The sequence below is a fragment of the Prionailurus bengalensis genome, chromosome A2 (assembly GCF_016509475.1).
Source record: "Prionailurus bengalensis isolate Pbe53 chromosome A2, Fcat_Pben_1.1_paternal_pri, whole genome shotgun sequence".
Taxonomy (NCBI): Eukaryota; Metazoa; Chordata; class Mammalia; order Carnivora; family Felidae; genus Prionailurus; species Prionailurus bengalensis.
Genome location: NC_057348.1, coordinates 90,683,521 through 90,706,175, shown reverse-complemented (window position 1 = coordinate 90,706,175; position 22,655 = coordinate 90,683,521). Strand labels below are relative to the sequence as shown.

The window sequence follows — 22,655 nt, the reverse complement described above, 5'->3', positions numbered from 1 at the left end:
ATGATCTGTCCATTGATGTAAGTGCAATATTAAAGTCCCTTGCAGTTACTACTTTTTTACCAATAAGATTGGCTATTTTTGTGATTGTTTTCTATATTTGGGTGCTTCTGAATTCGGAGCATAGACATTTATAATTGTTAGGCCTCCCTGATGGATAGATGTTGTAATTATCATATAATGCCCTTCTTCATCTCTTGTTACAGCCTTTAAAGTCTAGTCTGTCTGCTATAAGTATGGCTACTCCAGCTTTCTTTTGACTTGCAGTAGCATGATAGTTCTCCATCCCCACACTCTCAATCCTCAGGTCTAAAATGGGTCTCTTGTAGACAGCAAATAAATAGGCCTTGTCTTTTTAACCATTCTGATATCCTGTGTCTTTTGATTGGCGCATTTAGTCCCTTTACATTCACTATTTTTATTGAAAGATATGGGTTTAGAGTCATTGGGTTATCTGTAGGTTTCGTAGTTGTAGTGATGATGTTTCTGGTACTTTGTGGTCCTTGCAACATTCCACTCACAGGGTCCCCCTTAGGACCTCTTGTAGGGCTGGTTTAGTGGTGATGAATTCCTTCAGTTTTTGTTTGTTTGAGAAAACCTTTTCTCTCCTTCTATTCTGAATGACAGGCTTGCTGGATAAAGGATTCTTGGCTGCATATTTTTCCTGTTCATCACATTGAAGATTTCCTGCCATTCCTTTCTGGCCTGCCAAGTTTCATTAGATAGGTCTGTCACTAGTCTTATGGGTCTACCTTTGTATGTTAAGACCCGATTATCCCTAGCTGTTTTCAGAATTCTCTCTTTATCCTTTTATTTTGCCAGTTTCACTATATGTCAGGCAGAAGATTGATTCAAGTTAGTCTGAAGGGAGTTCTCTGTGCCTCTTGGATTTCACTGTTTGTTCCCTTCCCCAGATTGGGGAAGTTCTCAGCTATGATTTGTTCAAGTATACCTTTAGCCCCTTTCTCTCTCTCTCTTTTTCTTCTGGAATTCCTATGATACTGATATTGTTCCACTTGATTGAATCACTTCGTTCTTTAATTCTCTCCTCGTGATCCTGGATTATTTTATCTCTTTTTCTGAGCTTCCTCTTTTCCAGAATTTAATCTTCTAATTCACCTATTCTCCCCTCTCCCTCTTCAATCCATGCTGTGGCCACCTCCATTTTATTTTGCACCTAATTTATAGAATTTTTAACTCATCATGACTATTTTTTAGTTCCTTGATCTCTGCAGCAATAAATTCTCTGCTGTCTTCTATGCTTTTTTGAAGCCCAGTGATTAGTCTTATGACTATTATTCTAAATTCTTGTTCAGTTACATTATTTATATCTGTTTTGATCAATTCTCTAGCTGTCCCTTCTTCCTGGAATTTCTTTTGAGGAGAATTCGTCTGTTTCATCATTTTGGCTAGTTTTCTGTCCCTTATGAGTTTTAAAAGCTTGTTATGTGCTCTGCACCTGTGAGCACTGCTATATTAAAGGGGGTCATACACTGTCCAGGGCCTGGCCCTTCAGGAGGTGTTTTTTGGGGAGTGTTACTTGTTCTCTGTTGTTGTGAGTTTGGTAATTTTATTTCCCTACTTGTAATGATCTTATGGACCCTCCACCTGGTGTGCTTTGATTTGTTCCTTGAAGTAGCCCTAGAAAGGAAAACAAACAGACAAACAGGAAACAAAAACACACAAACACGAGACAAATAAAACAAACAAACAAACAATGCAAAAGCGAAAAACCAGAAACACCAGCTATAAGTAAAGAACGGGGTAGAGCTGATGGAAGAGCATATACAAAGAGAGAAATGACTGGGGTTGGTGGGGGGGCGGGGTGGGGGGGAGAAAAAAATAAACATTGACCAGGCAGAGAGACTAAACGGCTTAATCCAGAGAAAGAGAAAGGAAAATAAAGAAGGAGGAGGGAAAAAGAAAGGAAGATAAAGTTACCCAGACAGAGAAACTATACAGCTTGATTATTCCAGAGAGAGAGAACAGAAAGTAAAGAAGGAGGTGTAGAACATGTATCAGGGGAATGGATTAAATATGTCTGCTTAAACAAACCAACAACTGGAATATCCAGCCTAGAGGAGGGAAGAAATAAGAAGGAGAAAAGGAAGGAAGAATATATCCAAATCACAAGAATTGTCCTAGAATTAATCCAGGCAATTCAGCAGCGCTGGTCTGGAGGAGGGGGCCGTCTGGTTCCTCAGCATCTATCCTGCTCCAATAGGCACACAGTTACCTGGGATGGAGGGACGTGGTTTGGTGTAGGCAGGTCCGCCTCCATTGTGGGCCCTGCGGACTGATCCCTGAGGCCCTGCCTTGGTGGTGGTGGGGAGAAAAATGGAAACCGCCCCCCCAGTCTCTTCTCCACACACCTAGTGTCCCAAATCACTCTGTTGGAGTCGTCCTCACTTTTGCTGCTGGTGCACATGGGGTAGTCCGTCTCGCTCCACCGACTCCCATGCCCCGGCACTTGGCTGGGATTTAAACTCGCACTCTGTGCGCCTTGGCACTGGGGAAGCGCTTCTCTATGCTGATATGTGGTCCCAGCTGGTTTTGTCCTGTGCAGCAGCACTTCAGGGAGGTGACCGCTTTCTCCTATTGTGGACTGTGCCCCTAACCTACCACTGAACCCAGGGGTAGCTCCCCTTTTCCCCAAGTGCATGAATAGGGCAGCCAGCCCCAGTCTGGAGAAAGCCCTGCAGTTAGAGATGGGATCCCTCTCCGTCCCTGTCAGAGGTTTTTCTCTCATTCAGATACAGTCCTATGCTTCCTCAGACACTCTTTCTTTTCTCTTTCTCTCTCTGCAGAAGGGGATCCTTCTCCTCCATGCCTACATGGCCCGTTTTATGTCCTACCGTTCACAATCACCCGCCTAAGGACCATCTGGTTGTCCTGATGTCTCCCTGTTAGACTCAGTCTCTTTTCTTCCAGACTCTTGGGGTTCAAAGTCCTTTGGCTTCAACCCTTCTTGGTTTGAGAGATGCAGGAAGTATGGATCTCCCTACTTCTCTACCATGTTGGCCCCTCCACCTAGAGCTGGTTCTTAAGAGATAAACAGAGCCATTGAATGAGGCTGAGAGGGTGAGCAGTCAAGATGTCATTTGATGCAAGAGGTAATGTGAGCTACATTGATAGGTGATTTCCTCCAATGTACATATATCCATATAGCCTATTTGGGCCAAAGTAGCAGATTTAATGAAAGATCTGATCCTTAAACTTTCAAATTATAACCCATTTAGGAAGAACAAAAATGTCATGGCCTCTCTACTGTATTCATAGTCACATGGGTTAGTTTACTGTTGCTGCTAAAGAGAGCCTATACCTTACAGATTTTGCACAGTGCATCTCACTGGTATAACCTCCATTACTTCCAGAGCCAAAAGGGAGTCTCAGAAATAGTTTTTGGCCTTCTGGCCCTTCCTATCTAGAAAGGTAGTACAGAGGAATATGGAAATAAATGCTGAGGGCCTCGGACAATAACCATCTCAAGACAACACTGACAATGCAAGGAAAACCAAGTGTTCTTACCTATTTAAGGAACACTATTATCTGCTCCTGTACGTTTGTGCTAGAGCTTTGAAGTACTGCCAAGTTTTGCATAGAAGCCAGACTTCATAGTGGAAGTGTCCTCAAGACACACGAGTCCATGTGCCGTTTTGTTAATGACCATTAATTAGTAACCCTTAATAACTCAGTAGGTTACGAGTAAGTAGCTATTGTTGCCATGTAAAAATGTGTGTGGATCTGAGCATGATTGATCATAAGAACTGAAGGAAGGATGTGACCGAGGTCAGGAAATCCTCATGACCATCAGGGGGCCTTGAATTATACTTTGAGAAACAGTGACCTGGGCTGTGGTTCTCAAACCATCAGAATGGTTTACAGAACTACTAAAGAACACCCTGGCTCATTCCAGTAGGTCAGGATCTGGTCCATTAATTTTTACAATTTCCCCAGGTGATTCTGGTGCCAACCATCGTTTGAGAGCCACTGAGCTGATAAATTTGAAAGGTGTAGGTTAAATTTTGGAGACTCTTGCAAAATGAAGCCACCAAATTGTACAGAGGGGAGGTTCCAGGTTTTTTGGGGCATGAAGGTTCTACATTTTTAGGGACTCTCTGTAAAAGAATACAAAGTTATGAATGCAAAATTAGGTATAAAAGTGAATATTTACTTCTAATAAAACAAATCACAACAAAATATCGAAACCTTAAAGATTCAGGTCCCTTTTCTCTTTAGACAGGTTATCATAAATATTCACCTGGAATATTCCTAACTGCAGCCTGGCCTTCCGCTGTTACCCCACCCCGCCCCCTCCCAGAACACGGTTCAGCTCCCAACAATTACCTGCAGATTAGGATCCTTGAAGCTGAACTGAATTAGCTTCACTGTAAAATTGCTTGTGGTCTGAGTCTTGCCCAACCTTTCCTTTTCCCTTCTCTAGTCCATGTCATGCACTGTTGTCAGAAGCCTGTTGTCCTAGTCTGGGTATTAGCTGGTAGGTGCCGGGGCTAACATGGGACATTCCTCTTAGAAGGAGGACAGAAGGAATCTTTCAATTATAAGACGCTGTGTTACCAAAACCGAACCTGTAGTGTATATATTCAATCCTAGCTCCTCTGGTTATTGTGTGTCCTCATGCGTATCACTTGGCTTTTTTTTTTGAATCTGTAAAATGGAGACTAAAACCACGCCTACCTCACAAGGGATGTTGTAAAGTTTAAACAAGAGAATGCATGAGACAAGCTTATCACAGGACCTATAATATAGCCAGTGCTCAATAATTTATCTGTAATCGTGATTTCAGAGTAAACATATATAGCAGAATAACACATATTTGATTGTGCTGATGAAAGCAGCAGTACATTGAACAGTCTGGAATAGAGATAGCTAGTCATTTTAATCTGGCTTGATTTCATTATTACCAATGTGTTTACTTTCCTCATTAAGTTTTTATTTAGGCCAGTGTCTTTTTAAATTTTTTTTTCAACGTTTATTTATTTTTTGGGGGACAGAGAGAGACAGAGCATGAACGGGGGAGGGGCAGAGAGAGAGGGAGACACAGAATCGGAAACAGGCTCCAGGCTCTGAGCCATCAGCCCAGAGCCCGACGCGGGGCTCGAACTCACAGACCGCGAGATCGTGACCTGGCTGAAGTCGGACGCTTAACCGACTGCGCCACCCAGGCGCCCCAAGGCCAGTGTCTTTTGAACAGTGTTCACTGATTCCCCAGAGTTCCTTGGTCTTCCCTTAGACCTTCACCCATGCCTCAGCCAAATAACCTCTGCACTGATCTCTTTTATCTTTAGATTTCTAAATGTTTTCTCTACAGAAACAGGTTTTAAGTAGTTTCTAATTCCAGTGTATCATGTGGGGATGAAGAGAGCCAAGAGTGTTACTGTATTCAGTGTGATAGGGAAACTCATTAAAACGTGATGGGATCATTCAGATTTGTTTAATTATATTAGTTAGGCAATGTCTGTTTCCTTCCCAGGAGCATAAGCTTGGAAAAAAATTAAACCACTCCTTGTTTCCTGAAATTTCCATTTCTCAAGTACAGTGTTCAGTCTAACAAGACCTGCTGTTTTGCCACATCCTTGTATAGTCTTTATTGCCTCTCTCCACCTTCTACTTCCCACCTTCACTTAACACTGTAAGAAAGCCTGGAACACAGATGCTGGAATAGTCTCCATGGCAACTGGGCTTGTTACTAACAAGGTCATGGCTTTGTTTCTATCCCCACACGTGCCAGCTTCACAACCAGAAGCCGTGTTCCTGCAGCAAAGATTGCACCCTACCCCTGGCTAGCTGTCTCCTAAGGGCACCCAGCCAGGCACATGGGATCCAAAGAGCATATACAGCTCAGGATATGGTCACCACCACTCTGAGCAAAGCTTGAAGCTGAGTCACTGATGTCTTCTTCAGAGGGGATGAATAGCTCTCTCACCTGAATACCAGAGTTCTCTTGCAAAGTACATCTCCAGGCTTCTGCAGAGCAACCCAGGGAGCCAGGTCACTTAGAGAAGACATAGCTTCTCCTTCTTACTCCATTGGCTCAACATTGTAGATGTCTGTCCACCCTTTCATCCCCCACCCCATCCAGGCCTGCTGACAATCTTTGAGCACTTACTCAGTGCCCAGCACTGTGCTGAGTAAGGTCCAGACATAATCTCATGTCCTCCGTTTTATGAGTATAGGAATTATTATCATAATACCTGTCTTACCCACAACAAAATGGTCAGAGAAATTAATTCATTTCCCCAAGATCAACAACTACTTACAGATACCTCCCACACACACTTCTATTCCGAAGGTGCCAGTAAATTCAGTGGCATAAAACAACATAAACTTATTACCTTACAAATTCTGGAAGTCAGATGTCTAAAATGGATTTTACCGGGCTGAAATCAAAGTGTTACTGGTGCTGTGTTCCTTCTGGAGGCTTAAAGGGACTCTTTTCTTACTTTTTCTAGCTCCTGGCCCCTTCCTCGATATTAAAGCCAACAATGACAATTTGAGTGTTTGTCATATTGCATCACTCTGATACTGTCCTGCCTCCCTCTTGCTCAAAGACCCTCATGATTACTTTGGACCCATCTGGATAATCCCAGATCATCTTCTCATTTTGAGATCACCTGATGAGCAACCTTACACCTTAATTCCCTTTTGCCATGTGATCTAACGTTCAATGGTTTCGTGGATTAGAACGTGGGTATCTTGGAGGGCAGGCGTTATCCCGCCTACCACATTCATGTATCGGAAACCAGGGTTAAAACAGAAGAAACATGGCAGTTCATCAGAACATACAGCCATGACCTCGTTTAGTTAATTTTGATGGTCCGAACTCAGCAACAAAAACAGTGTCCCACGGTAACTTGGCAATTTTAATGTATGAAATAACAATACTGATTTTGCTAAGTTAAAAATGTGCTGGTCCTGAAGTTTTCTGTGAACTCTCATTTTCAGCTAATTGATGGCAAAGAGATAAAGCACCTGAACGTCCAGTGGCTCCGAGCACATATGGGCATCGTGTCCCAGGAGCCCATCCTGTTCGACTGCAGCATTGGTGAGAACATTGCTTACGGAGACAACAGCCGGGTGGTGTCACAAGAAGAGATTGTGCGCGCGGCCAAGGAGGCCAACATCCACCCCTTCATTGAGACACTGCCTGACGTAAGTCTTTCTCCAGATTAGGAGCCCAGGAGCCTGTGGCAGCCTCCCTGACCCACAGTTTGATTTCTATAGGCCTGGTTTCCCAAAGGTGAAGAGAAGTGAGCAACCAAAATACACACCCACCTGTACACAACATCTACCCACACTTTGTATCCCCATTTGCTATTATGTTTGCCTGATTACCCAACTAGCTCTCCCTGTGAGCAAGCCTGACTGAACAGTGCATATCTGGGACAGGCTTTCCCTCTGAGACTAAGCGTAGGGCTTGCAGGAGCAGGAACAAGCCCCTCTACCCCAATTTCTGCCTTCCGTCTGCCTCCTTGCTGCTCTCCCCCAAGCTGCAAACCTACCTGGGTGGAGTTGGTCCAGGCTGGAGGACTGAGCCCATGTCAGAAAGAAGGCTCTCCCTGAAAAGAGCTGAGCCCTTGGAGTGGATGTTGTAACATGTAATCTCTCACCATTGCACATTTCATGGGTCCCAATCTCTGCTTATAGGGTTGATTATTGAAACCTTCTTTGGGGCTCCCAGGGCTGTCGTCTGTGGATGCCCTCTAAATTCTTCCTGGGTAGTTAGATAAAAGGAACCTCTTGCATTACCTTAAGCCCCTTAGGTCCTGCGTTGTTGTTTTTTTTTAATGTTTATTTATTTGTTTTATTTTTTTAAGAGAGAGAGCAGGGGAGGGGCAGAAAGAGAAGGAGACAGAATCCCAAGCAGGCTCTGTGCTGTCAGCAAAGAACCCAGTATGGGGCTCGATCCCATGAACCCTGAGATCATGACCTGAGCTGAAACCAAGAGTCAGACGCTTAACTGACTGAGCCACCCAGGTGCCCCAGGTTCTGCGTTTTGAAGTCACCTTGATCTGGTATATCTATACCCCTTCCCATTATTACTAGTTTTGTTATTAGGAAGCACCCCTAAAAATAAAGCTCAGTAGCCTCAAACCAGCAGAAGGCAATCTCCTTATGCAGAAGGATGGCAGAAACAGCTGGCTCTGTTTCCCAAGGTTTCCTTTACCTGAAGCTCTTCTTCCGATAACTTCTGCCATCACATCATAGACCTCCGGGGAGGAGGAATTGTCCCTCTACCCTCCTTTTTTTAATTAAAAAAAATTTTTTTTAATGTTTATATATTCTTGGGGGGGGGGAGACAGAATCTGAAGCAGGCTCCAAGCCCTGAGCTGTTAGCCCAGAGCCCGACAAGAGGCTTGAACTCATGAACCACTAGATCATGAACTGAGCCAAAGTCAGACGCTCAACCAACTGAGCCACCCAAGCTCCCCCTCTTCCCTCCTTTTAACCTTCTCACCCAGCTGTGGATAATTGGTCCTTCCCAAAGCTAGAAAACTTGAAAGATATAGCTTCAACCCCCTTTACTAGTGATCTGTCATTAAGTATGTTCTAAAGTATGGGCATTGACCATCATATTAGAGCTGCTGCATCAGAAACTTTGGAGGTACAGTTTAGCAATGTGTGTTTTAATGGCCCAGTTACCAGGTTGCACTTTGAGAGCCACTGGGCTAGTGGTTAACAAAGACAAACACAGAGAGTACTAACTAGCTTATTAAACATACCTTGTCCTCTGGCATTCATTATTTGTCTACCAGAGGAACCCAACCTTTCTGGGCTCCTGGGCTCTCGCACACAGAGCACACACCTATAGGTGTCATGATTCTTTCCCTCGGTGTCTAGATGCACAAACAGAAGGCAGAACTCCTTAAGTCTTATTTTTTCTGCCCAAGGACCCACTTCTTTACCTGAGTGATTCCTACTAGGAATTCCTCACCCTGCAAGAAGCTAGTCTGGTTACCAGCCTCCTTCAGGGTGACACCCCTGCCTTTGCCTGCTTCAACAAGATCGATATTGGCTCAGTACAACTTGAGAATGCCTGCACTCACATGGGACACACTTCATTGCTCCTGCCACCTTTTTTTTCTTAATGTTTAATTATTTTTGAGAGAGTGTGAGTGGGGGAGGGGCAGAGAGAGAGAGAGAGAGAGAGAGAGAGAGAGAGAGTGAGAGAATCCCAAGCAGGCTCCGCATTGTCAGCACAGAGCCTGATGTGGAGCTTGACCCCACGAACTGTGTGATGTGACCTGAACCGAAATCTAGAGTCGAACACTTAACTGATTGAGTCAGCCAGGCACCCTGTGGCTCCTGCCTTCTGAGGCACCTGCAGCTCTGGGATGGAGCCGGTCAAAAGCATCTGCTGGAGCCTCACCTGGGGTCCTCTGACTCCATCTGCACCTGGACATCTCAATCTGAGTGCCAGTGAACTAGGGTTACCAGGTAAAGCAAATAAAAATAGGCAATCCTGTATAGAACATGAATTGTTGAGTCAAATTCTGGATGCAGGATCAGAACCCACAGTATTGTTTTCTAGGTTGTGCATGCTGTCGTTTCTTGTTCCTCCTCTCCCTTATATATCCTCGTAACTCCTGTTCCTATCCTCCTATTGAATAGTTAATGACAATTACCTACTGTGGGAAACTATATCTGAAGAACTTTGGAAGAACTCTGAAATCAAAAAATTTTAGAGATTTTAGCTTTTAAAGTTAGATATCAAAGTGGAATTCCTTACCATCCCTTAAAAGTATTGAAGCATTAGAAGATAGTTTATAAAAACAGATACCAAAAGGCTAGCATCCCAAGAATTTCTTCCCTCCCTGACTTTAAAATAATGCAGAGAGCACCACCTGCTGGTTGTAAGATGAGCTTCATTTATTTCTGCACGGCCTGTACAAGTCAGATTTCTTTCATCAAAACCAATCTTTGTCCCAAATATAATGAAATCAGAAGACTGGAAGAGACTAACATTATAAAAGTATTCTTCCTGATAAATTTATCAACTTGTTTACACAAAAACATAACCTCTAAAACCCAAATGTCTGTTTTCAAGAAGAGAGATCAAACCTGCCGTTTAGAGCTCCATTTTTGTCGTTTAATTCTCTATGAACCCATTCTGAGCTTCTGAACTTAAATTTATTGTGTGTGTTTATGGTAGTAGTTGTCCTGTTTTCTCTGAGCAAACTCTTCTTTAGAATTATCAGTTCTATGTTTCATAATAACAAAACCCTATTCACAGAAATATAACACCAGAGTAGGAGACAAAGGAACCCAGCTCTCTGGTGGCCAGAAGCAGCGCATAGCAATAGCTCGTGCTCTTGTGAGACAGCCTCGTATTTTGCTTTTGGATGAAGCTACATCAGCTCTGGATACAGAAAGTGAAAAGGTAAGAATTTAATTCATTTGCAGTCGAATTGGTTGTCCTTAAAAGGTTTACATTTATCTCCCTCTCTCTGCCCCTCCCCCACTCGCACTCTGTCTCTCTGTCTCTCTCTGTGTCAAAAATAAAGATTGAAAAAAAAATTTTTAAGGGAAACCTGGGTGGCTTAGTCGGTTAAGTGTCTGACTTGGGCTCAGGTCATGATCTCACAGTTCCTGAGTTTGAGCCCCGGGTCGGGCTCTGTGCTGACAGCTCAGAGCCTGGAGCCTGCTTCACATTCTGTGTCTCCCTGTCTCTCTGCCCGTCCCCTGCTAGAGTTCGTTCTCTCTCTCTCTCTCTCTCTCTCTCAAAAATAAAGATTGAAAAAAAATTTTTTTTAATGTTTTACATTTATGCTTCTGTCTTCCACAGTAGAGAACAAAATTCAGCCTAGATACGTTGATTGTTATTTTTGTCTGCTGTCAGCGTCAGCGGAATTTAAACACTTTCTGTGGCTGTTATTCAAGAGAACAAGATGAAGTAGGGGAAATCAGTCTTATAGCACTTAGGCTCCAAAAAGCAGCCCTGGATCTCTGTATTGACCTACGAAGCTGTGTCAGGAAGCCAATTTCCTATTTCTACTGGTGGCATCTCCTCAGCAACTATATAAAAAAGCAGGAGGTTAATACGGTGCAAAAGCTGATGGTATCTTAAGATACATATTAGTAATCATTTTCAGTTTAAGAAAAAGTTGAGTATTCAGGTATCTGAAAGACAAGTTAATTCTGAGCCATATACTGTCTTAAAAATGCCAGAAGTTCAGCCTATGCTCAGTCTTCCTGAATTTGCTTTATTGCTGGACCGGAGGGTGGCTTTGAAGGATGTCGTGTGGGTGGACACACCTGTACACGTTTTTAAATGACCTGACAGACTGCATTTATTGTCATAACTTTGAAAACAGATAACTCCTGCCTCAGAACTAATCCACACTAGGATTATCTCCTGATATGACAGCTTCCTGGCTTTGTAAATTCTGTTATATTTCACTGATACCATTATTAAAATAGGAGGACCTATTGTTGGAAGAGAGTGAGCCTTATGAAGGAAGAAAGGAGAGGACTGTTTTTTTACCAGCATTAATGTATGTGGTTACTGATCAGGTTGTCCAAGAAGCCCTGGACAAAGCCAGAGAAGGCCGCACCTGCATCGTGATCGCTCACCGCCTGTCCACCATCCAGAACGCAGACCTAATAGTGGTGTTTCAGAATGGCAAGGTCAAGGAGCATGGCACACATCAACAGCTGCTGGCTCAGAAAGGCATCTACTTTTCCATGGTCAGTGTCCAGGCTGGAGCAAAGCGCTAGTGAACTGTGACCTTATGACCATATAAATATTTTCTATTTGTGTTAAAATATGGCATTTAATCAAAGTTAAAAAGCGAGCACGTCACTGGAAACGCTATGTAGAATTATCTGTTTAACATTTCCTTCCGCAGCTGAAGATCATTCCACCAAGTTCAGAGCCCTCAGGCTGTATCATTAAAGGAATCGAAAGAAATATTATTGAAAGGAATAAAACACTGGTGTTAATTGCATTATAAAAATTTGTAGAATAATTCAAAGTAGATTTTGTTAATAAATAGTGTAATTTTTGTTTATATTTTCTTATTTGTAACTTACTGCCTTGCTGAAAGATAATAGAAGTGGCAAAAAGTGCTGAATGTTTGCATAAAGTGCTATAATAAAACTAAACTTTTGTATGAGCATAGTCATCTTGTCTGAAATGCTTGTAAATGATCATCTCCCAATTGGAATATTGAAGATTCTGTCTGCATTTGAAAAAAAAAAAAAAAAGACTTCTTTTAAAAACTCCCATTAATTGTGAGAATGTTAAATAGTGTAAATAATCCCTATTATACATGTCTATTCACACTGGGTCCTACAGAACCATCTGCTTTCATGCTTTGTGGGCTTGATCCTACTGGTTCTTACGTTTCCACATTATGATGGCTCTTAAACCAACCACATACATCAATACAGAATTTTAGAGGTGGGAGTGCAGCCAAGGATGCACAGTTGTTAAGTGTCTACTCTGATATACATCAAACATTTTGCCTTGCTCTGATAAAGGGCTCTTACGGGATTTTAATTTTTTTTCCCTGAGAGGAAGAGAGTGAATCAGGGAGGGGCAGAGGGAGGAAGAGAGAGAATCTCAGGCAGACACCATGCTCAGCACAGAGCCTGACACAGGGCTTGATCTCACAACCCTGGGATTGTGACTTGAGCCAAAATTAAGAGTTGGATGCTGGGGGTGCCTGGGTCTCTCGGTTGGTTAAGCATCCAGCTTCAATTCAGGTCATAATCTTATAGTCTGCGAATTCAAGCCCCGTGTCAGACTCTGTGCTGACAGCTCAGAGCCTGGAGCCTGCTTCAGATTCTGTGTCTCCCTCTCTCTCTGCCCCTCCCCCGCTCACGCTTGTCTGTCTGTCAGTCTCTGTCTCTCTCAAAAATAAACATTAAAAAAATTAAAGACTTGGATGCTCAACTGACTGAGCCACCCAGGTGCCCCTATTTTTGCATTTTAAAAAATGCAGTAACTCTTTTTCTGTTTTGATAATGAGTCACTTTTCCCGATAATTGGTTGCTTCCAAAGCTGATTCTTCTGGTGGCAGATGTATGCAAACACAATAAAAAAAGAAAATAGCACAAAAGAATGATACTCTGACTACTACAACAACAACAACAACAACAGCAACAACAAAAACCACTACAAATAAGATTGAAAATAAGATTGAAAGACCAGCTGGGGAAGAGTATTTGCCATATTTATTGAAAAGAATTGATGGGTCAGCTGGATGGCTCAGTTGGTTGAATGTCCCACTTCGGCTCAGGTCATAATCTGACACTTGTGAGTTTGAGCCCTGCATCAGATTCAGATTCTGTTTCCCTCTCTCTCTGCCCCTCCCGCACTCACATTCTGACTCTCTTTCTCAAAATAAATTTAAAAAAAGACTTGATAACCTTACTATATAAAGAATTTTTTTAATGTTTATTTATTTATCTTGAGAGAGCAGGGGAGGGGCAGAGAGAGGGAGAGAGAGAATTCCAAGCAGGCCCTGCACTGCCTCCGCAGAGCCCTGCACTGGGCTTGATTTCATGAACTATGAGATCACAACCCGAGTTGGAAATCAAGAGTCAGATGCTCAATGACAGACCCACTCAGGCACCCCATAAAGAATTATAAAAGGAAAAAAATATCATCACCTCCAAAGAAAAATGGGCAAAGGACGTGATCAGGTAATTCCCAAGAAGAAATACATTTTTTAATTAATTAATTTATTATTTAATTTACATCCAAGTTAGCATATAGTGCAACAGTGATTTCAGGAGTAGATTTCTTAGTGCCCCTTACCCATTTAGCCCATCCTCCCTCCCATAACCCCTCCCGTAACCCTGTTTGTTCTCCATATTTCTGAGTCTCTTAGTTTTGTCCCCTTTCCTGTTTTTATATATTACTTTTGCTTCCCTTCCCTTATGTTCATGTTTTGTATCTTAAAGTCCTCATATGAGTGAAGTCATAGGATATTTATCTTTCTCTGACTAATGTCATTTAGCCCAATACCTTCTAGTTCCATCCACATGGTTGCAAATGGCAAGATTTCATTCTTTTTGATTACCAAGTAATACTCCATTGTGTGTGGTGTGTGTGTGTGTGTGTGTGTGTGTGTGTGTGTATACACCACATCTTCTTCATTCATCTGTCGATGGACCTGGGGGCTCTTTCCATACTTTGGCTATTGTCGATAGTGCTGCTATAAATATTGGGGTGCATGTGCTCCTTCGAAACAGCACACCTGTATTCCTTGGGTAAATACCTAGTAGTGCAATTGCTGGGTTGTAGGGTAGTTCTATTTTTAATTTTTTGAGGAACCTACATACTGTTTTCCAGAGTGGCAGCACCAGTTTGCATTCTCACCAGCAGTGCAAAAGAGATCCTCTTTCTGTGCATCCTCGCCAACATCTCTTGTTCCCTGAGTTGTTAATGTTAGCCATTCTGACAGGTGTCAGGTGGTATCTCATTGTGGTTTTGATTTGTATTTCCCTGATGATGAGTGATGTTGAGCATGTTTTCATGTGTCAGTTGGCCATCTGGATGTCTTCTTTGGAGAAGTGTCTGTTCCTTCCTGTCTTTTGCCCATTCCTTCCCTGGATTATTTGTTTTTGGGGTGTTGAGTTTGAGAAGTTCTTTAAAGATTTTGGATACTAACCCTTCATCTGATATGTCATTTGCAAAGATCTTCTCCCATCCCATCAGTTGCCTGATTATAGGTTTCCTGATTGTTTCCTTTGCTATGCAAAAGCTTTTTATTTTAATGAGGTCCCAATAGTTCATTTGTGCTTTGGTTTCCCTTGCCTCTGGAGATGTGTTGAGTAAGTTGCTGCAGCTGAGGTCAAAGAGGTTTTTGCCTGCTTTCTTCTCTAGGATTTTGATGGCTTTGAAAGACCTACATTTAGGTCTTTCATCCATTTTGAGCTTATTTTTGTATATAGTGTGAGAAAGTGGTCCAGGTTCATTTTTCTGCATGTTGCTGTCCAGTATTCCCAGCACCATTTGATGAAGAGACTGTCCTTATTCCATTGCATATTCTTTACTGCTTTGTCAAAGATTAGTTGGCCATACGTTTGTGGGTCCATTTTTGGGTTCTCTGTTCTGTTCCATTGATCTGAATGTCTGTTTTTGTGCCAGTTCCATACTGTCTGGATGCTTACAGCTTTGTAATACATCTTGAAATCCAGGATTGTGATGCCTCCAGCTTCAGTTTTCTTTTTCAAGATTTCTTTGGCTCTTTGAGCTCTTTTCTGCTTCCAAAAAGAAATATGTTTTGTTTTTTTTTAATGCACAGTCTCAATAATGAAGGAAATGTAATAAAATACCCTGGAGGAATAACAGCAGTTTCATGGTGGAATAAGATGTCCCTTGTTTTGAGGGCTCCTGGGTAGTTCAGTCAGTTAAGCATCCGACTTCAGCTCAGGTCATGGTCTCACGGCTCGGGAGTTCGAGCCTTGCATTGGGCTCTGTGCTGACAGCTCAGAGCCTGAAGACCACTTCAGATTCTGTGTCCCCTCTTTGCCCCTCCCCTGCTCATACCCTGTCTCTCTCTCTCCTTCAAAAATAAACAAACATTAAAAAAATTAAAATAGGGGCACCTGGGTGGCGCAGTCGGTTAAGCGTCCTACTTCAGCCAGGTCACGATCTCGCGGTCCATGAGTTAGAGCCCCGCATCAGGCTCTGGGCTGATGGCTCGGAGCCTGGAGCCTGTTTCCGATTCTGTGTCTCCCTCTCTCTCTGCCCCTCCCCCGTTCATGCTCTGTCTCTCTCTGTCCCAAAAATAAATAAAAAACGTTGAAAAAAAATTTAAAAAAATTAAAATAAAAAAAATCCCTTGTTTTTTTCTCTCCACCTCAACAACAATAATTTAGCACCTATCAACAGACAAAAATGCCTCTGGGAGCTGTGAGATCCAGCACCATAAGCCTTCAGTCCTGAGGAGCCTCACTGACTTGTGTGTCAGGAAATAGGCATACACATTATAGTCCGGGCTATGGACACTGCAGTGGCCTGTGAACTGTCTCCAAGCCCTCTCAGCCACAGTCCTAGAAAAAAAACACTGTGTTGGACAGTCACCCATGGATGAGAGAGACTTTGTAGAAGTTCAGGAGTCCAGAGGAGAAGTTACAGCAAAAAAAATTAGAACAACAACAAAAATACTAGCTTGAATGCATTGGAGAGGGTCAGAGGAACAGTTTGATTTGATTTGTACCACCCTGCTCCCAAGGCAACATAACTGAGGGCCCAAGAAAGATCTTAGCCCCAGACTTCTCTTGTGGAGGGAAGTGAAAGGGTGAATGAGAACCTGACTTCCCCAGCTGTGCAGAATGCTGTACGGAGGTTTATCTGCCTCATCCAGAGGACTGAATCTAGAGCTGCATGGCTTTAGGAAATGGGAAGAAACTGAGAGAGCAGCAGATTGGACTCTCAGAGGTCATGGAAGGGACACAGATCCTACCAAGCATGTCACGGACTCTATCAAGAAACTCACCAGCAAGCCACCAGGAGTACCTTGCTTGCAGATCCCCTCAACTGGCCCACGGAGCACCCTAGTGCTTAGTGTTCTTCACCCACACACACATAGCCCCTCCCCAGTCCTGTGTCTGGATCTTTGTACAAGCTCCCAAAGGTGATGGCAAGAGCTATTGAGCATACACAGAAGACTGACCCGAATCTGTGGGCCAGGGAGAGACCACAAACTTGAGCTTTACTGCTACTTTCAGTAAAACAAAAGGAAGACAGTCAAAACATGGCCTGGTGTGGAGTCAAGAGAAGGCACGTGAGCTTAAGAACTCTTCCAATAAAGGAGTAAAAAGTGTGGATCAGCTGTATCCATAGATAGTCTAATGAAACCTTCAAATTACTAGCAGAGCTGAGGGAAGATATTTCTCTCCTGATGACAGTTAAAAAAGACTGGAGATGACTGGTACTTTGCATGGGAAGATAGTAATGCAAAACTTCAAGAAATATGAAAAATCAAGGAAACATGACACCATCAAAGGGTCACAATTAATTTTCCAGTAATTGGTCCTGTGACATGGAGCTCTGTGATTAATCTGGTAAAGAATTCAAAATAGCAGGGTTTTTTTTCAATATATGAAATTTATTGTCAAATTGGTTTCCATACAACACCCAGTGCTCATCCCAAAAGGTGCCCTCCTCAATACCCATCACCCACCCTCCCCTCCCTCCCACCCCCCATCAACCCTCAGTTTGTTCTCAGTTTTTAACAGTCTCTTATGCTTTGGCTCTCTCCCACTCTAACCTCTTTTTTTTTTCCTTCCCCTCCCCCATGGGTTTCTGTTAAGTTTCTCAGGATCCACATAAGAGGGAAAACATATGGTATCTGTCTTTCTCTGTATGGCTTATTTCACTTAGCATCACACTCTCCAGTTCCATCCACGTTGCTACAAAGGGCCATATTTTGTTCTTTCTCATTGCCACGTAGTATTCCATTGTGTATATAAACCACAATTTCTTTATCCATTCATCAGTTGATGGACATTTAGGCTCTTTCCATAATTTGGCTATTGTTGAGAGTGCTGCTATAAACATTGGGGTACAGGTGCCCCTATACATCAGTACTCCTGTATCCCTTGGGTAAATTCCTAGCAGTGCTATTGCTGGGTCATAGGGTAGGTCTATTTTTAATTTTCTGAGGAACCTCCACACTGTTTTCCAGAGTGGCTGCATCAGTTTGCATTCCCACCAACAGTGCAAGAGGGTTCCCGTTTCTCCACATCCTCTCCAACAACTATAGTCTCCTGATTTGTTCATTTTGGCCATTCTGACTGGCGTGAGGTGATATCTGAGTGTGGTTTCAAAATAGCAGTTTTAAGGAAATTTGATGAACTTGAAGATAACACGGAAAGATAATTCAACAAAACCAAGAAAACAATACATAAACAAAATGAGAATTTTAACAAAGAGATGGAAAATATAAAAAAGAACCAAGCAAATTCTGGAGCTGAAGAATATAATGAATGAAATGAAAAATGTAATGGAGATCATTAACAGAAAAGATTAGTCAGAAGAAAGAGTCTGTAAGAAATAAGACAACAATTTTGAGACTATCCAGTCAGAGGAGAACAAAGGAAAATGAATGAAAAAGAGTGAAGAAAGCCTATGTGATCCATAGAATATCATCAAAGGAACCAGTTTCTGAATCATTAGAGTTCCAGAAGGAGAAGAGAGGAAGAAGGGAACAGAAAACTTATGTAAAAAAAATAATAGCTGAGAACATCCCAAGCCTGGGAAGAAATTGGATATTCAAGTTCACAAAGCTCATAGATCACCAAATAAATCAACTTAGATCCCGTTCCATACATATTACAATAAAACTATCAAAAATTAAAGACAAAGACTCTTAAAAGTAGGAAGAGAAAAATTAAAAGCTTGTACCTTACAAGGGGCCCCTATAAGGCTAATCCTTGGGTTTTTCAACAGGAACTTTGTTGGCCAGGAGACAGTGGGCTGATACATTCCAAGTGCTGGAAAAAAAAAATCCCTGCCAACCTGTCTGGCACAGTTCTTCAGAAATGAAGGAGAGAGACTTTCCCAGACAAACAAAATCTGAGGGAATTTATCACCACTAGACCTGCCTTACTAGAAATGCTGAAAACAGTTTTTCAAGCTGAAATGAAATGATGCTAATTAGTAACATGAGAACATATGAAAATTTACAACATACTGGCAAAGCTAAGTATGTAGTCAAATTTATAATACTCTAATACTATAATATGGTTAAGTGTGTTAAATGCTTAACTCTAATATAAAGGTTAATGGACAATAGTGTTAAAATAACTATATAGCTGTAATAATTTGTTAATGAGTATATAATGCAAAAGAGGTAATTTGTGACATTAAAAACATAGAAGGGGGCAATAAAAGGTTAGTGTTTTTGTATGCTAGTTTATGTACGTTTTGTAAAATACTCTGTTATAAGATGTTTTATGTTAGCCGCATGGCAACCACAAAGCAAAAACCTACAATAGAATCACAAAAGATAAAAAGAAGGAAATCAAAAGTTACCACTATGGAAAATCATCAATTCGCAAAGGAAGGCAGCAAGAGAAGAAAGAAATAAGGGAACTACCAAACAGCCAGAAACAATAATATGGCATTACAAGTCCTCTCTATCAATAATTATTCAATGTAAATTGAATTCTCCAATCAAAAGAATAGAGTGGTTGGATGGGTAACAAAACAAGATGCAACTCTATGCTGCCTATGAAGAGACTCACTTCAGCTTTAATGACACACACAGACTAAAGTGAAGAGATGGAAAAAGATATTCCATGCAATAGAAACCAAAAGAAATCAGGGGTAGCTGTACTTATATCAGACAAAATAGACTCTAAGCCAAAAACGGTAACAAAAGAAAAGAAGGTCTTTATATAACGATAAAGGGGTCAGTTCATTAAGAAGATATAATAATTGTAAATACGTATGCACCTAACATCAGAGAATCTAATATATTAAGCAAATACTACAAGACATGAAGGGAGAAATAGACAATACAATAATAGTAGAACACTTCAGACAATACCAGAGGACTTCAGTACCCCACTTTCAACAATGGATTGGTCATCCAGACAGAAAATCAACAAAGAAAAGTTGGACTTGAACTACACTTTAGACCAAATGGTTTAACAGATGTAAAGAACATTCCATCCAATAGTTACAGAATATATGTTCTTCTCAAGCACACATGGAGCATTCTTCAGAATAGGTCATGTGAGAGGTCACAAGTCATAGCAAATTTAAGAAGATTGAAATCCTACCAAATATCTGTACTGACCCCAGTAATATGAAACTTGAAATCAATAACAGGAGGAAAGCTGGAAAATTCATAATAATGTGGAAATTAAATAACATGCTCCTCAACAAGCAATGAGTGAAAAAAGAAATCAACATGAAAATAAAAAAAATATCTTGAAACAAATAAAAATATTGAATGAAAATGGAAACACAACATACTAAAACCTATGAGATGCAGCAAAGGTAATTCTTTTTTTTTTAATTTTTTTTTCAATGTTTATTTATTTTGGGGACAGAGAGAGACAGAGCATGAACGGGGGAGGGGCAGAGAGAGAGGGAGACACAGAATCGGAAACAGGCTCCAGGCTCCGAGCCATCAGCCCAGAGCCTGACGTGGGGCTTGAACTCACAGACCGCGAGATCGTCACCTGGCTGAAGTCGGACACTTAACCGACTGCCCCACCCAGGCGCCCCAACAAAGGTAATTCTAAGAGGGAAATTTATAGATACAAATATCTACATTAAGGAAGATCTAAAATAACCTAACTTTACACCTTAAGGAACTAGAAAAAATAAAACAAACTAAGCCCAAACTAAGCCCAAACAAAGATCAGAGCAGAAATAAATGAAATAGAGACCAGAAAAACAATAGAAAAGATCAATGAAATTAAAAGTTGTTTTTTTGAAAAGATAAACAAAGTGACAAAACTTTAGTTAGACTGAGGAAAACAGAGAGACAAGTCAAATAAAATCAGAAATGAACCCCCAACTAATACCACAGAAATTCAAAGGTTTATAAGAGATTACTATGATTACATGCCAACACATTGGATAAATCTAGAAGAAATGGATAAATTTCTAGAAGCATACACCCTACCAAGACTGAATTGTGAAGAAATAGAAAATCTGAATAGACTAGAAACAAATGAGGAGATTGAATCTGTAATCAAAAACCAACGAAGAAAAGCCCAGGATCAGATGCTTTCACTGGTAAATTCTACATTAAAGAATTAATGCTACGCCTTCTCAAACTCTTCCAAAAAAAAATTAAGAGGAGAAAATACTTCAAAACTCATCTTAGGGGCGCCTGGATGGCTCAGTCCATTAAGCATCCGACTTCAGCTCAGGTCATGGTCTTGCGGTTCATGAGTTTGAGTCCCACGTCGAGATCCCATCAGGCTCTGTGCTGACAGCTCAGAGCCTGGAGCCTGCTTTGGATTCTGTGTCTCCCTTTCTCTCTTCCCCTCCCCCACTCATGTTCTGTCTCTCTCTCAAAAGTAAATAAATATTAAAAAAAAAACAACTCATTTTAGCCAGACCAACATTGCTCTGTTACCTAAGCCAGACAAAGATACTGCAAGATACCCAAAACCAAAATAACACTGTATGTTAATTATACTGGAAAGAAAGAAAGAAAGAAAGAAAGAAAGAAAGAAAGAAAGAAAGAAAGAAAGAAGAAAGAAAGAAGAAAGAAAAAGAAAGAAAGAAAAGAAAGAGAGAAAGGAAGGAAGGAAGAAGAAGGAAGGAAGAAAGGAAGGAAGGAAGAAAACTATAGGTCAATATTCCTAATATAGATACAAAATCTCTCAATAAGATACTGGCACACTGAATTCAAAAGCACATTTTAAGGATCCAATACCATTATCAAGGAGGAATTATAGGAATTATCCCAGGGATGCAAGAATGGTTCAACATATGCAAATGAGTAATTGTGGCACACCACTTTAATAGAATGAAGGATAAAAATCATATATGATCTTCTTAATACATACACCAAAAGCATTTGACAAAAATACAACATACTTTCATGATAAAAATTCTGAACAAATTGAGTATAGAGGAATATATACCTCAACATAATAAAGGCCATGTATGACAAGCCCACTGCTAACATCATACACAGTGATGAAAGATTGAAAGTTTTTCGTCTAAGATTAGAACAAAGTAAAAGTTAACTCTTAGAACTCCTATTCAATATCATACTGGAAGTCCTAGCCAGGGAAACCAGGCAAGAAAAAGAAATAAAATCAGAAAGGAAGAAGTAAAATTGTCTTTGTTTGTAAATAATAGGATCATAAATATAAAAAAATACTAAAGACCCCACTGAAAAATTTGTCTTTCTCTGTCTGGCTTATTCCACTTCGCATAATGTCCTCCAGTTCATCCATGTTGTCACAAATGGCAAGATTACCTTCTGTTTTATGGATGAATAATATTCCATTGTAGATATTTATATACACATTTTCTTTATCCATTCGTCCATCAGTGGACATGTGGGTTTCTATATCTTGAGCAGTGTGAATAATTCTGGATTCAGCACAGGAGTGCTGATTTCATTTTCTTTGGATACGTACCCAGAAGTGTGATTGCTCAGTTATATGGTAGCTCTATTTTTAATTTTTAAAAGAACCTCCATACTGTTTTCTCTAATGTTAAACCATCAAATTTGTGGTCATTTGTTACAATAGCCTCAGGAAACTCAAATCAGGGAGTCTAAACAGGATACTTTTATTTAAAAACAAACAACAAGGGTAATGAGATTCTGTGTTGGGCTGGTGGGAACAGAGAACAGGTGGCTATGAGAAACATCCATGAGAAAGGTAAAGGGGTAATAAAAATTAGCTATAAAAATTCTGTGACATTGATGGAGATGAAGAACTCTTTTGGAAAGAAGATGGCTTGTTCTTCTGGCTTAGAAGTGACATCATAGTAGAAGGTGTTTGGATGTGTGACCCTCAGGGTACTAACTAAACACAGGTGGGTCCTATTCTGTGCTGTTTGCTTGAGTTCTACTCTTTTATCTTCCTAGTTCCATCCTAGGATTATCCAGCTGTATCCAATTCTAAACAATGATGGTCTAAACAATGATGGTCTAAACAATGATGGTTCATCAGAATAAAATTCTGAATTCAGG

The 22,655-nt window shown here is 41.1% G+C and overlaps 1 protein-coding gene across 4 annotated transcripts in view; it reads left to right on the top strand.

Annotated features, from left to right (window-relative positions):
* Positions 1–12,139, top strand: part of ABCB1 (ATP binding cassette subfamily B member 1) — a 234,397-nt gene extending 222,258 nt beyond the window's left edge. For all 4 annotated transcript variants that reach the window (XM_043588756.1, XM_043588755.1, XM_043588757.1 and 1 more), the window contains 3 exons: positions 6,964–7,170; positions 10,253–10,399; positions 11,533–12,139. In XM_043588756.1, the coding sequence (XP_043444691.1) occupies positions 6,964–7,170; positions 10,253–10,399; positions 11,533–11,736 (558 nt within the window). In that variant the 3' untranslated portion in view covers positions 11,737–12,139. The remainder of the gene's footprint in view (positions 1–6,963; positions 7,171–10,252; positions 10,400–11,532) is intronic.
* Positions 12,140–22,655: the final 10,516 nt, after the last annotated feature.